This window comes from Alligator sinensis, unplaced genomic scaffold (assembly GCF_000455745.1).
Source record: "Alligator sinensis unplaced genomic scaffold, ASM45574v1 scaffold203_1, whole genome shotgun sequence".
In the NCBI taxonomy this organism is placed as follows: Eukaryota; Metazoa; Chordata; order Crocodylia; family Alligatoridae; genus Alligator; species Alligator sinensis.
In genome coordinates this window covers 2,611,747-2,624,211 of record NW_005841949.1, presented here as the reverse complement: position 1 = coordinate 2,624,211, position 12,465 = coordinate 2,611,747, and the positions used below count along the sequence as shown (strand labels likewise).

At 49.0% G+C, this 12,465-nt stretch overlaps 1 protein-coding gene across 7 annotated transcripts in view; it reads left to right on the top strand.

The window, feature by feature from the left end:
- Window positions 1–12,465, top strand: part of NDRG4 (NDRG family member 4) — an 83,292-nt gene that overhangs the window by 57,014 nt on the left and 13,813 nt on the right. For all 7 annotated transcript variants that reach the window (XM_006020197.3, XM_025199791.1, XM_006020198.3 and 4 more), the window contains one exon: window positions 5,592–5,697. In XM_006020197.3, coding sequence (XP_006020259.1) covers window positions 5,592–5,697 — 106 coding nt within the window. The remainder of the gene's footprint in view (window positions 1–5,591; window positions 5,698–12,465) is intronic.

The window sequence follows — 12,465 nt, the reverse complement described above, 5'->3', positions numbered from 1 at the left end:
CAGGGGGTCAGGCTAGATGATCTGTTCAGGTCCCTCCTGACCCTAGCTACTATGAAACTATGAGGCTGCTCCATCCCTATCCCTCTGCTGCTCCTAATGAGATCACCAAGGTGTCTAACTAAGAGCAAATCTGGGAGTCCTGAAGTTTGAAGATTGAGCCACCATCTATCTGTCTGTCACATACTTTTATACTGCCACCCATCACCAGGGTATCTGGGCACCATCATTTGGAAGTCCCCAGTGAACACCAGATGTTAGTTCAGTCTGCCAGGAACATGCAGGTGCAGATTTGGGTGAGGATTTTGAACACCCCAAAACCAGCCTCTAGGCTGTAGTTGGGAGGGGACTCTTGCTTGGGAGTGGTCAGTGCTGGAAGGGGTCCTGTCCCCAGTCTAAACCAGAGGTTTCTATACAAGTTACTTCCCAGCCAAGGCATGGACATGGTGACTTCACACTGCCCTATCTCCTCTGCAGAAGGAACACACTGCTCTGTGTCTTCTCTGCAAAAGGCAGCAGCAGCAGGGAAAAAATCAGCTTCCCTGGAAAGACACGGTGGACTGAATAACAACAGAAAAACTCCAATATAGTGGACTGAGGACTGTCAGGGAATGATGACTTTCCCTCATAACACTGTGGAGAAGGCTTTGTTTATGACCCTTCCTCTCCCTGTCTGATTCTAGAGGAATGGAAACTAAACAACTGAGGCAGACACTGAAGATCGAAACCCTTGCTGTGGTTTCCTCCCTCCTGTGTGTCAAAGCGCATTGCAGAGCTTTGTGATCCCACTTCCTTTTACAGCGTGCTGCAGTACTGCTGCCACCTCCATGCCTGCTCCAAATTGATACTAGATTAAGGGAGGGAGGTGAAGAAGCAAACTCCACCAGTTGAGGAGGCAAGTGGGATGTGGAGTGTAACAGGGCAGTGTGTGTGTGTGTGGGTGTGCGTGTGTGTGCGCATGCGCACGCACGTGCCCACACACATGTGGCAGGGGAGCCCTGGAGATTGTGAGGCTTTGAACTAGAATGAATGTAAAGAAGAGAGATGAGCAAAGAGCAGAGCCCTGTGCTGTGTTATGATACTGGCTTCTCATTACCACAGTCTTGAGAAGGACAGGAGCCAGCTGTGTTTGTCAGGGAGGACAGCAACCATTTCTGCAGCAGCACATCAGAGCCGGGAGACAGAGGAGCAGATGGTGCTGGATGAAAAACACAGGGTGTTTTCTGCCTGTCAAGTGATTCAAGAAATGCTTTGTCTACGAAGGGCTCCTTTTCTCCACCCCACTCCCTGCATCTTTCCCCAGAAAGTAAATGATGGTGTCAGAACCTTTCTGAAGGGGAAGCTGAGTTTGGAGCATCACCTGCCCCTGGTGATACAGCCAGGATGTTCTGCCTCTTGACTGTCTTCCCTCTGTGGCCCTCAGCCCCTGTCCAACTATCTCTTCTCTACTCCTGACTGGAGTAGAATCTCTGTCCTGCCCCAGGAAAGAGGGGCCTGTCCCAGAGTTCCCCAGTCCCATGATGAGAGAGTTTCTGCTTTGTTCTGTCTCTTCCAGTGGGTGGGATTCCCACTGATCTCAGCTGAAGAACCTGCTCATTAATTGCACCAGCTTCCAGTAGAAGGAAACATGAATTTTCTAAGCCAGGCATCAGCTCTCAGATCCAGCATGTTCCCAGCAGCCCATCTGACTCTCAGGGAAAGCTGCCACCCCCGTTGTGGCCACAAAACACACTGCCTTGGCATTGCTTCCAGTCCTATGAGTTCAAAGTGCAGAGAGACCTGGCACAGCTGCATTAGCCAACACTGGTGCTGCTCTGGGTATAGCACAGAGCAGCAAGTCATGGACTTGGAGCTGGAGGGAGGCAATGGAAAACCTGTCCACACCAGCCAATAGCAGTGTAGACTGTGATTGGCTCTTTACATTGTCCTCCTCACACAGTAGTCATCTCAGAGGAACATTGGCAGGAACAAAGTATTCTGATTGATTGGCAAGGCTATCCTATGCAGGTGTGAGCTGCTTGATTGGCCTTTCTGGCTAGAGGCTGTGCTGCTAGGCCTCAGCACCCACCTCAAGACACCCCCTCCAGGAATGAGCATAAGCCAATATCTAACTCGTGGAGGCCAGGAGGAGATCTCCATGGAGGTGGGTTAGTCCCTCACTGCCTGCTGTGGGGATTTCAACCCTTTTGCTGGTGCTGTGGATGGGATGCTAGACTGGGTGGAGCATGGATCAGAGAAAAAAAGGGTCAAAGCCTATTGGGCAGTTCCCATGAGAGAGGGTCCTAGAATCTGTCACCCTAGTAAGTCTGCTCACCATTTGGCACTTCAAGGTGTTGGTTTCCCCTGCAGGGGATTGTCTACTGCTAGCGTGGGGTCCTCCTTGCTCGCCATCATTGAGACTTCTCATTAGTCCCATATTCTGGTGGAACAATGGATGGTCTGTCTTGAACATAAGCGGGAGAGTGCTCTCCCTGCCACTGGCTCACTGCTGTGGACCTCAAGTGGAACCGAGAGTGACCATGATCCTCAGCACTTCCTACCACAATGGATAAGCCTTCCTTCATAACAAAATATAAATAAAGGCTTGTGTTTCATCCCCCCGTAAAAGGGACAGAAAGGAGCAGTACATCAGATTTTTGGAGTATTTAACTTCTCTGGTATTTGGCCATCACACTGAGCCATAAATGCTTGGACAATTGTCCCAGTATTGTCATAAAAAACTCCTCTCATGCAGTCCCTGTGATCTTCCCAGTTACATTGTACCTGCCAACACCTCAGTGAACTAGAGTTCAGTTTGCTCATATGGAATCATTTCTCTCATTTTGTTTATGATGCAATCATTTTTTTCTTCCTGGGTAAGATTCTGAGATGATATAATTAGCATACCTCTCATAAAGTCCATTGATCTATGGTGATTTATGCCAGCCAAGGACGTGGGCTTTCCTTGAGGAGTCAATTTGACTGGAATGGCTTACACAGGGATGATTCTGCCTCGAACAGGGGATTGGCCTAAATGATTTCCTTAGGTCCCTTCCAGCCCTATTTTTCTATGATTCTATGATGCTAACTGTTGCTAAATGCAAGAACATTAATGGGGCAAGACCTTCTTTCCTCTGGTGCCCATTTCTAACCTTCGTGTTTCAGTGTGGCTTCTACTAAATGCTAGCATTGAAATGCAGAGATGGATATTTATATTTGTTTAGAAAGGCTGCCCTTTCTTGCCTTTAATTCTCAGGTGGTTTAAAAATTAGGAAAAAAATTGTCAGGGATTCATTTATATGAAACCACCATGCTCTTGAGAGCAGCTAAAAGCTCTGTGCTAATTAGGGCCTAATGATATAAATATTTCCTGGCAAGGTTGCTCAGTTTATGGGTACCAGAGGTGGGTTCTCTTCACAGCTCTACCTTGGGTCATGGTGTGACTCTGGACAAAGCACATTCCCCTGGCTATGCTCAGTTTCCCCGCATAGGAAGACGATCAGAATTTCTACTACCCTACGGTGCTGTAAAGTCTAATTCAATAATGGGTGAAATCTACCCCATGCATAGGGCTGAAGTAGGACTTAACCCATCCATCCCTTTGCATGGGATGATTGCCAGTTGAATGTTTTGTAAGTACTTCGAATTTTTAGTGGCTCCAGAAGGAACACAGACTTGTTTTGGGCTTCCTGTTTCATGCACATTAAGGCTGCTGCTATTGAAGTCAATTAGAACAACCAGTCTCTCTTTCCCAACTGCTGCACACAGTTACATAAGGGAGAAAATGCTAAACTGCTATGAATCATGTGGATTTGCCTTCTCTTTGTTTGTGTGTGTGCGTGTGTGTGTGCGCGCGTGTAGGGTGGGGGTGTGCTTGCTTAATTAAAAGCTAGTAGATTTAAAGCTGATGAAAGGCAGTAGTAGGCTTCTCATACCACATAATTCAGCTGTAGAACTCACTGCCACTGGAGCTGGTTGAGACTAAGAATTTCGCAGGATCCCAGAAGTGTTTAGGCTTTCCTGTGGGGAACAAAAGATCCAGGGTTACCCTTTTGAGTGACGGGACACATGTAGGAAGCAAGTTGAACCCTGTGTTTCATTCAGTCAGAGACCAGTATGAGATCTCCTGTGGGAGCCGGTTGTCCCATAACTGCCTGCTATGGGGTTCTTGCCTGTGCTTTGAATAAGCAAGCACTGGCTACCATTGGAGACAGGATTCAGGCCTTAAAGGAACTTGGAGCTGGTCCAGTCCACACACAGATGTTCCTCGTTTATGAAGAAATGACCAGGACACACTCAATCCATGTCTACTATGCTCTTGAGGGCACTGCTGTTGGGCACCTTACACCTACCTTGTGGACAAGGCCTCAGTGCGTGGAGGGCAACAGGGCAGCCCTGTCTAAACTGCTCTAGGCCCATATCCAGTCTTCTTAGAGTACAAAATGGCCACCAAAACCTTAGAGGTTTGGAGCCTTTTTTTCCTGAGCCTCTCTAAAAAGTGAATTTTTATTCCTTAAATCTGCTGGTACTTAAAAGGACCAACCACTTTAGCTACTTTATATCAATCCATTGGGAGGGTGAAAATAGATGCAGCATATGTGTGGAGATTTCTGACTGGAGCATGTGTACTCTGGGCAGGGCCATCTGACAAGGGGGACATCCAGTGTTTGCCTTGTTAGTTACATCATGGGTGACCCAACCTCTACATGAATCTGGGTGGGTTGATACAAACCCTGCCACCCATCCCTGCATATGGAGCTTGGTTTTTAAGACTGCATGCATTCAGCTGCTCGCCATGGTTAGGATTTGTGTGGGTAGATGATTGGGTATGGGTTGAGTTGGTTGGACTGGGTATGGGTCCAGTTGGTTGTTATATGCACAGAATCATTCATTACAACCAATTGAAAGGTAGTGGAGAATGACTTCCACTAAAATTGTTCCCCTTTGCTTGCTGTGCAGAAGTGAGCTGATCCGTGGAGACTGGATGCAATTACTTGAAAATGGCTTCAGTGGCCTTGGGGCTGGAGGGCTAGTATGCTGGGGTATGCATGTGCTTACAAGAAAAAGTTCTAGGTTCGAAACCTAAACTCTAGAGTTGAGTTTGCATTGGAGGTTTTCAAGGAGAGGCTGCAGGGCCGAGTGTCTGGGGTGGTTTAGGATGAGCAGATCCTTCATCTGCACAAGGGGTCAGGCTACTGCACCCTGGAGGTCCTTCCTAACCCCATGGTGCTGACATTTGTGCCAGCAAGAGAAAGAAACCAATGTGAAGACACCTAGGTGTGACTTCATGAATGTGTGTTGGGGTTTGAAGGCATGCATGTTCAACTGAGTGAGCACAAGGTTGCAAACACAAGTGAAGGTCTGAGAGAGTCTCTGTGTGTGTGAGCACACTTGCAGCATGAGAACAGGCTCATGCATGGTCATGTACTCCTACCTGAAGATAGTGGTGATCACATGTGGGTCAGAATGTCTGTGGTGATCACTTTCTTGTGACTCTCATTGTACAGTAGCTGCCCAGGACAACCTCCTCATCAATCTCCACTTTCCCCACTCACAAGGTGAGGCCTTGATGGGTTGAGATGCCACCCAATGTCTTCTCTTTCTCTCTCTTCCAGGAGCATGATATTGAGACCCCATATGGGTTGCTTCATGTGGTTATTCGGGGGTCCCCAAAAGGAAATCGCCCAGCCATCCTGACCTACCATGATGTTGGACTCAACCGTAAGTACGATATGTTCAGCTTGGCTAGAAGCTGCTAACAGTATCTGTGGGGGGAGGAGTGAAAAAGGGCCTAATACCACTGTCATTGTGGTTAGTGTTATCCTCTGTAGGGTCAGACATTCTCCAGCTGCCTCAATCCCAGAGGCTACCAATGCTTTGTGCTGAGACAGAACAGATCACTGTAGCTCAAAAGATATGCATGGCCATTACGTAATGCTCTCCTCAGATCACATTTCTGGATGGGATCCAGAAACCTGTGGAACCCACTGCTGCAAGATGTAATTGAAACAATAAGAATCACCAGAGATTGAAGAGGTTTCAAAAAGCTCTCATGTACGGCTACATTACAGGGTAAAAACAACATGCCCAAGGCACAAGCTGATCACCAGCAGAGGTCCAGAAATTTTCCCTGTCATCTGCAAGGCCTCAGCTTATGTGCAATTAATCCAGGGGTAGGAAAAATGGCAGATCCAGCCACCGGCCAGACTCTGCTTCCCAGCAGTCACCCTGTGATAGCACAAGGCCAGGATTTCTGTGGAGACCAGCCCCAGCCGCACTAGCAGGGCATATGGCAGGATGCAGAGCTGCTCCGGAGCCTGGCTGGGAACTTGAGGCAGTGACAGTGTGATCCAGAGCCAGGGCAGAACCACAAGCTCTAGCCTGCGTGCTTGGAGCAGGGATGTGCAGGCAGTGGATCGTGGCTCTGCCCCGGATCCTTGCAGCAGTGACAGTGGGGTCCGGAGCTGGGGCAGAGCTATGATCCACTGCCTGCATGCCCCTGCCCAGGTCATGCAGGCTGCAGATCCCAGCTCTGCCTTGGCTCTCCATCACACTGTCACCGCCACAAGATCCCAGCCGGGCTCTGGAGCAGCTCAATGCCCTTCCATGTGTCCTGCCAGCAGGGGCAATGCTAGTGAAGGGCTTAGGGGGGCTATAGCCACCCCAAAATTCCCCATAGCCCCCTCATAGATACCCCTTCCAGTGGTACCACTGCCACCACTGCCCACCCCACACAGGTGGTGGCAGCTGAGCTCATCCTGCTCCTGCCCACAGCACAGCCCAGCCCAGCGCTCCTCAGCCTTCCCTCAGCCCCCACCAGGAAGAGGCTGGCATGCTGCTGCCAGCACTGCTGGGGCCAGTCTCCATAGAAACCCTGGCCCTGCACTATCACTGTGTAGCTCCTTCTGGGGTCTCCATGGAAACCAGCCCCAGCCATGCAGGCAGGGGCTGCTGGGAAATGGAGTACACTGCTGACTGGATCTGGCCCACGGGCTGGACTTTGCCCACCCCTGAATTAGCCCATTGTAAGAAGGATTTTCCCCTTCCTCTGAGTGATCTACATTGGAAACTGCTGGAAGAAACAGGAAAAGATGAAGCACTGGTCAGTTCTGGGATGGAGATGTTTGTGCTTCAGTGCCTCCAGCACTACAGGGCTGGCAGCAGTCACCACAATCCAAGAGATGGAATCGGTCACCTTGAGACTGCCCCCACCTCTCAGCGCTCCCACACAACATCAGGTTGTCCTGAGCTGCTGGGGTGGGCTGGCCAGAAAACAACAATTGTGTTTCATATACAATGTTATAATTTTAAAATGTGTGTTTTGGTGTCATGCAGGACAATAAGGCTGGTTTAAAATGTGTGTTTTGGTGTCATGCAGGACAGCAAGGCTGGGTTAATTTTTTTTATCAAACATCTGTGAGTAAGAGAGTATCCCAGCAGTCAGGGCTGTATCCTTGGGTTGTGATAGTCCCTGGTTCAGATCTGTCCACCAAATCATGGAAAGCATGGACTTGAACCTATGCCTTCTACATGCTGAATCACCAGGCTCTTGGCTATTCATTCCTCTCTCTCTCTAGCCAGAAGCTCCATTCTGGCCCCAAGAAACCTGCCTCACGAACTTTCTACTGCATTCATTAGTGCAAAATAAAAACATCCTGTTTTGGATGAAATATCAGGAAAAAAGTTTTGCTCAGTTGCTCAGGCTCTTGGATCAAGTCCCCTCTGAAGCTAGGCTTTGAACAGAAGATGGATTGCAGCTTAATGCCTTCTCTGCTCCCTAACCCCACCTGGCACAGACAGCTGTGCTGTTGCTCCATTACAAGCTAAGCATGCAGCAGGCTTTGGCTGCAGGCTCAGTACAATGTGGTGTGTGTCCCTGCCCCCACCTGCTGCCAGAACACGTTGGTATTCAGAGCACAGCCCCAGTGGAGAGCAGCAAGGCTTAGTGGAAGCAGAAAGAGAAAGGGATTAGGGACAAGCTCAGAGACAGGCGCTGTAAAAGAACAGGAGAAGACAGCAGTCATAGACCTGCTGGGACGCTAGCTCGTTTCCTCTTTGCTGTGGGAGCTGGGGGCTGCTGGCTGCGTGCTCCTCACTGATCTCAGAGCAAGCCCTCATGCCTCCAAGCCAGGGGATTCTTAGCAAGTGATGATGGGTGTTAGCTCAGTTCAGCAGAGTCACTTTCTGTCACCCAGTCACCTTCCAGTGGAGGTTCTGCAGTTCTGGCTGCAGGAGGAGGTTTGCCATTGACTTCAGTGGATTTTGCCCTGGCATCACAACTGCGGCCTGTGTGGCTACATGGAAAGGGAGTGCCATATCTGGTGGCTGGAGCAAGGGTCCATGAATCAGGAAAGCAGAGCTTTGTTGCTGGCTGTGGAACAGAAAATTATCCCTTGGCTAGAGTGGGCAGGGCTGGGCACCCAGACTCCCCTGGGTTTTGTTCCCAACTATGCCACTGATTTGGCCCCGGGGGGGTGGATCCTACTCTCTTTCTGCCTGAGATTCTCATCTCCAAACTTGAAATGACCATTTTGTCACATTTCTTTGTGATGGCGTGCAAAAAAATCTGCATTTCCATTGCAGATCAGTTTGTGGAACCCATGTGTCTCTTTATCATAATGTTTCCCCTTTTTTTGCTAAATGGGTGGGTATTTCAAAATTTCATTTAGTTTTGGGGAGGGAAACTAATCTTCACAGAAACAATGCTGTGGTTGCTGACATTTCAAAGCCACTTAAATATTGACTTGAAAATGGGAACTGATCATTTTGGAGTGAAAATCCCATTTGTTTATTTATTTATCCGTCCCTTAGTTTATTTTCAGCAAAAGCCCACGTGGGTTTTTTTTCCTGGCATTTCATAAAATTGGAGACAGTTTTGTAAAATCTGTTTTTTTCCAGCTGTCTGCTTGTGACAGACTTAGGTTTTCCTGGGACTGTGTTGCCCAGACTCCAGCCCTGGCCTCTTCAAATTATTTCAAATCCTGAACAGGTGAATCCTATTAGAAAAAAAACAAACAAGGAAGGAATTTGAAGGGGCCAGAAAGGAATCTGTGAGCCTGTAATGGTGTCTGTAAAGCTTCTCGGATAGAAAGGAAAGCATACATTTTGCTTATAGCCTACCTGTGTATGTACTTAGATGGCTGCCTTTCCCTTTCTATCTGAGCACAGCACACTTTGCCATGAGATACAGAAGTCTATTATCCTCGTTGTACAGATGGCAAATTGTGTCTCTGAAGAGTGAAAATGGCTTGCCCAAGGTCATATAAGGAGTCTGTGGCTGAGATGATGATTGCTTCTAGGCCCTTTAAATTCCAATTGAGTCCCCTGTCCATGAACATATTCTGCCTACGCTTCGCCTTCCGGTGGATACTGGATTATTTTGTACTGCTCTGAAATGGGATTGCTTCATCTGTGCAGCCACTGATGCTTTTTCTCATTCATGCAGTTCCCCCATATGTGGGAGGTGAAATTGCGGCCCCATTGAAGCCAATAGAGTTTTGATTTTGACTGCAGTGGGGCCAGTTTTGCCCAGGCTTTCCAATTTGAATCATCACTGACTGTTATCAGGCAATAACGATGCCTTGTGTGAATTCCTGTGCTCTGATTGGCAGCTGTGACTAACCGGTTGGACAGCACAGTGCTGCACAATCATCATTGTACAGTGATTTCTCAGAAGTGACTATGCTGATCTCTCTGTTCTCATTTGCTAATTTGTATCCCATGGCTCTGAATGCCTCAGGATTGGCTAGCAGCAAGGATACTGGCTCAATTCAGGTGGTTTTTCCCACAAGACTCAGAGTGGTGTCAACAGTGGCTGAGCTGCACCCACACCCTTCTGCCCCTACACTTCACTGCAGTCCTCATCACTTTTGTCCCCATTACAGTTGCCATCCCAGCTCCTTGCATCCAACTCCAGTTCAAAACAAAAGAGCAGCCCAAATATTTCGTCCCCATGCCAGAGAGGTCAAGAGGGTGGTGGAAAAACATTGGTACAATGCAGTGGAGTATAACAACCCAGCAGGCCCAGGCATGTCCCAGTTAAGTAGACCAGAATGCTGTGATAGTTTCTGAGGCAGCAAAGACCCTCCAAAGTTGGTGCTATGAGGAAATGTCTAAGAGTTATTGCAATAGGCTGAACTGGGAAGATCTGGCAGATGATACTGTGTTTAGATTTACAAATTTACAGATCTCATTCAAGAGCTTGTGAGACACTCATGTTTAAAAATGCCATCTGGGCTCTTCTAAATATATCCCACGTAGTAGGTATACTACAGTACATGGCCTCTGAGTAGTCACATGGTGTTTTTCTTGCCTCAGAATGAATACTCAACTTAAATAAAAAGATTTCCAAGAGAACCTGCTCTGACAAAGGGAATTTCATACTGCAGTTTATTGGAAGCAATGAATGTTGAATCCATGCCCTCCCTCAGCCATGTCTAACCCTGCCAGGCAGGTGTCTGGGATGTGGCTGGGCGTATCTCCCTGGTTAGTGACCCCAGCTTTTACTTGCCCGTGGGTGACAGTGCTGAGCAAGTATCATGACACAGGCAAGAGTTTACTTTGCTCTCCCAGCCAACCTGAAGAAACTTAGATCTGTGGAAGTTTAAATTTCCTGTGGCCATAAGCAGTCTCTTGGGCAATATTGGCAGCCATGATTAACCAGTTGAGTTGGAAGGAGCAGTGTAATCAGTGTTCAGTGTGGCCAGGAGCCACAGGTTCAGGACCACAGATCTTGGCCTAATTCTGCTGTAAGTGTTCATGGATGTGAATCAGTAGCCATTGTCTAGAGTCTCACTGTGGGGTCAGGATGGAACCCCTGAGCCAGGCCCTCTCCTGGCCTGCCCCACCTGCCACCTTTCACCCTGGGCAAAGCAGGCATCAAATTCTTCCAGATTCCAGTGACTTGCACTGATGGGAATGGTGGAGCATGGTACCTGGGAGGACTCGACCTGGCTAACATCTTCCCACACCCTGCAGCAAGCAGCACCTGTCCTGCCTCAGCCACTCCTCTAGGCCACAGCATGGAGTAGGTAGTGAAAGATCAGACAGCCCCAGACTGGCTCCTGCAAAGAGGCTCTCCCTTCCAGAATTTGGTTGGTGGATTCAAAGCTAAAGGAGGTTGTGCCTTGTGGAAGCAGCCTGCCAGCAGGCAAAGCAGCCAGGAACAGCAGTCAGCAGGGGGTGCTTGAGGGACTGGATGAAAGCTGTCTGTGGGAGCTGGTGCCTCTGATTCTCTCTCCCCAGATGAGCAAGGGTCTGAAGAGGCCAAGAAGCACCAAGCTCAATGAAAGGAAAGGAAGAACCATGTGTTCCTAGCTCTGGGGGGAGAAACGCTTGAGGGGCAGGCCTGTCTTGGGCAGAGTCCCCCCCAGGCCTCTTTGCTCAGTAGCTAGCTATGACCAGGAGCCATCAGCCAGGCACCATCAGAGGGGTGGGGATGTCCCCAGGTGAGTGTGGCCAGGTACCAACCAGCCCCTTTGGATGGTATATTTTCCTGGGAACTTCATGATCATGGAAGAAGCCCCATCCCAAGGCCCCTGTGTTCTCTGTTGGCAATGGGGGCAGGCAGAAAGAAGACAGGGAGCTTTAGCAGGGAAGGTGCCATGTGACAGGCTGCTGTTGCTGTTGCTGCTGCTGGAAGGTCACCTTGGAAGTACTGCAGAGAGGGGAGGGGAGGAGCAGCAGGCTGCTCTGGCACAACCTGGAGAGAGACAGGGGAGATGGTGATGACAGATTGAGTAAGCCAGGCAGTGTCACCATTTAAAATCAGTATAAATGTATACAGAAGGAGAGGGGAGGAGGCTTTTGAAAATGTCTAAGGGAGTTAGGAGCACAGGCTCTGTTGGATTTGAACAAGATATGTCCCTAAGACCATTGGGAGTTTTGGAAATCCCACCACAAAGGCCCACTTTTCCCACTTGGCTGTCTGTAGCCAGACATTGGTCTCCCACCACAGACCCCTCCCAGGATGGCTGGATTCTCATCAGAGCACTGCCCTGCAGGTGCACAGCCTCTCAAAAAATCAGGCCATTGAACAAGATGCTTGCTTTGAGTCACCTAGGTTTGAAAGTGAAAGCCTCTGTGACTTGCAAACCAGAAAGAAACCAGTGGCAGGACCAGGGAAGAGCCCAGGCATCCTGGCTGTCAAACAACTGTTTTTGAGACCAGCCTGTCTCCCTGGGTCATGGGCTTGGGAAGCATGGCATAGTGAACACAGCAGAAAGGGCAGGGTATGATCAAGGAACATGGGTAAGAGGAGGGGAATGTGCCTGATTTGGATGTCCCTTACACTGGTGTGTATCAGCAGGAGTTCTGCTGATGACAGTGTTACACCAGTGTAAGACAAGCCTTGGGGGGCTCTGGGGCCTGTTCAGGAGACTGCAATACCACATCTACCCTGCCTACCAGATCCCTTCTAGACACTGAGAGCAGCAGCTGATGACCAAGGTTTATATCTGAGAACTTGTATCTCCAAGCATTTGATCCTCA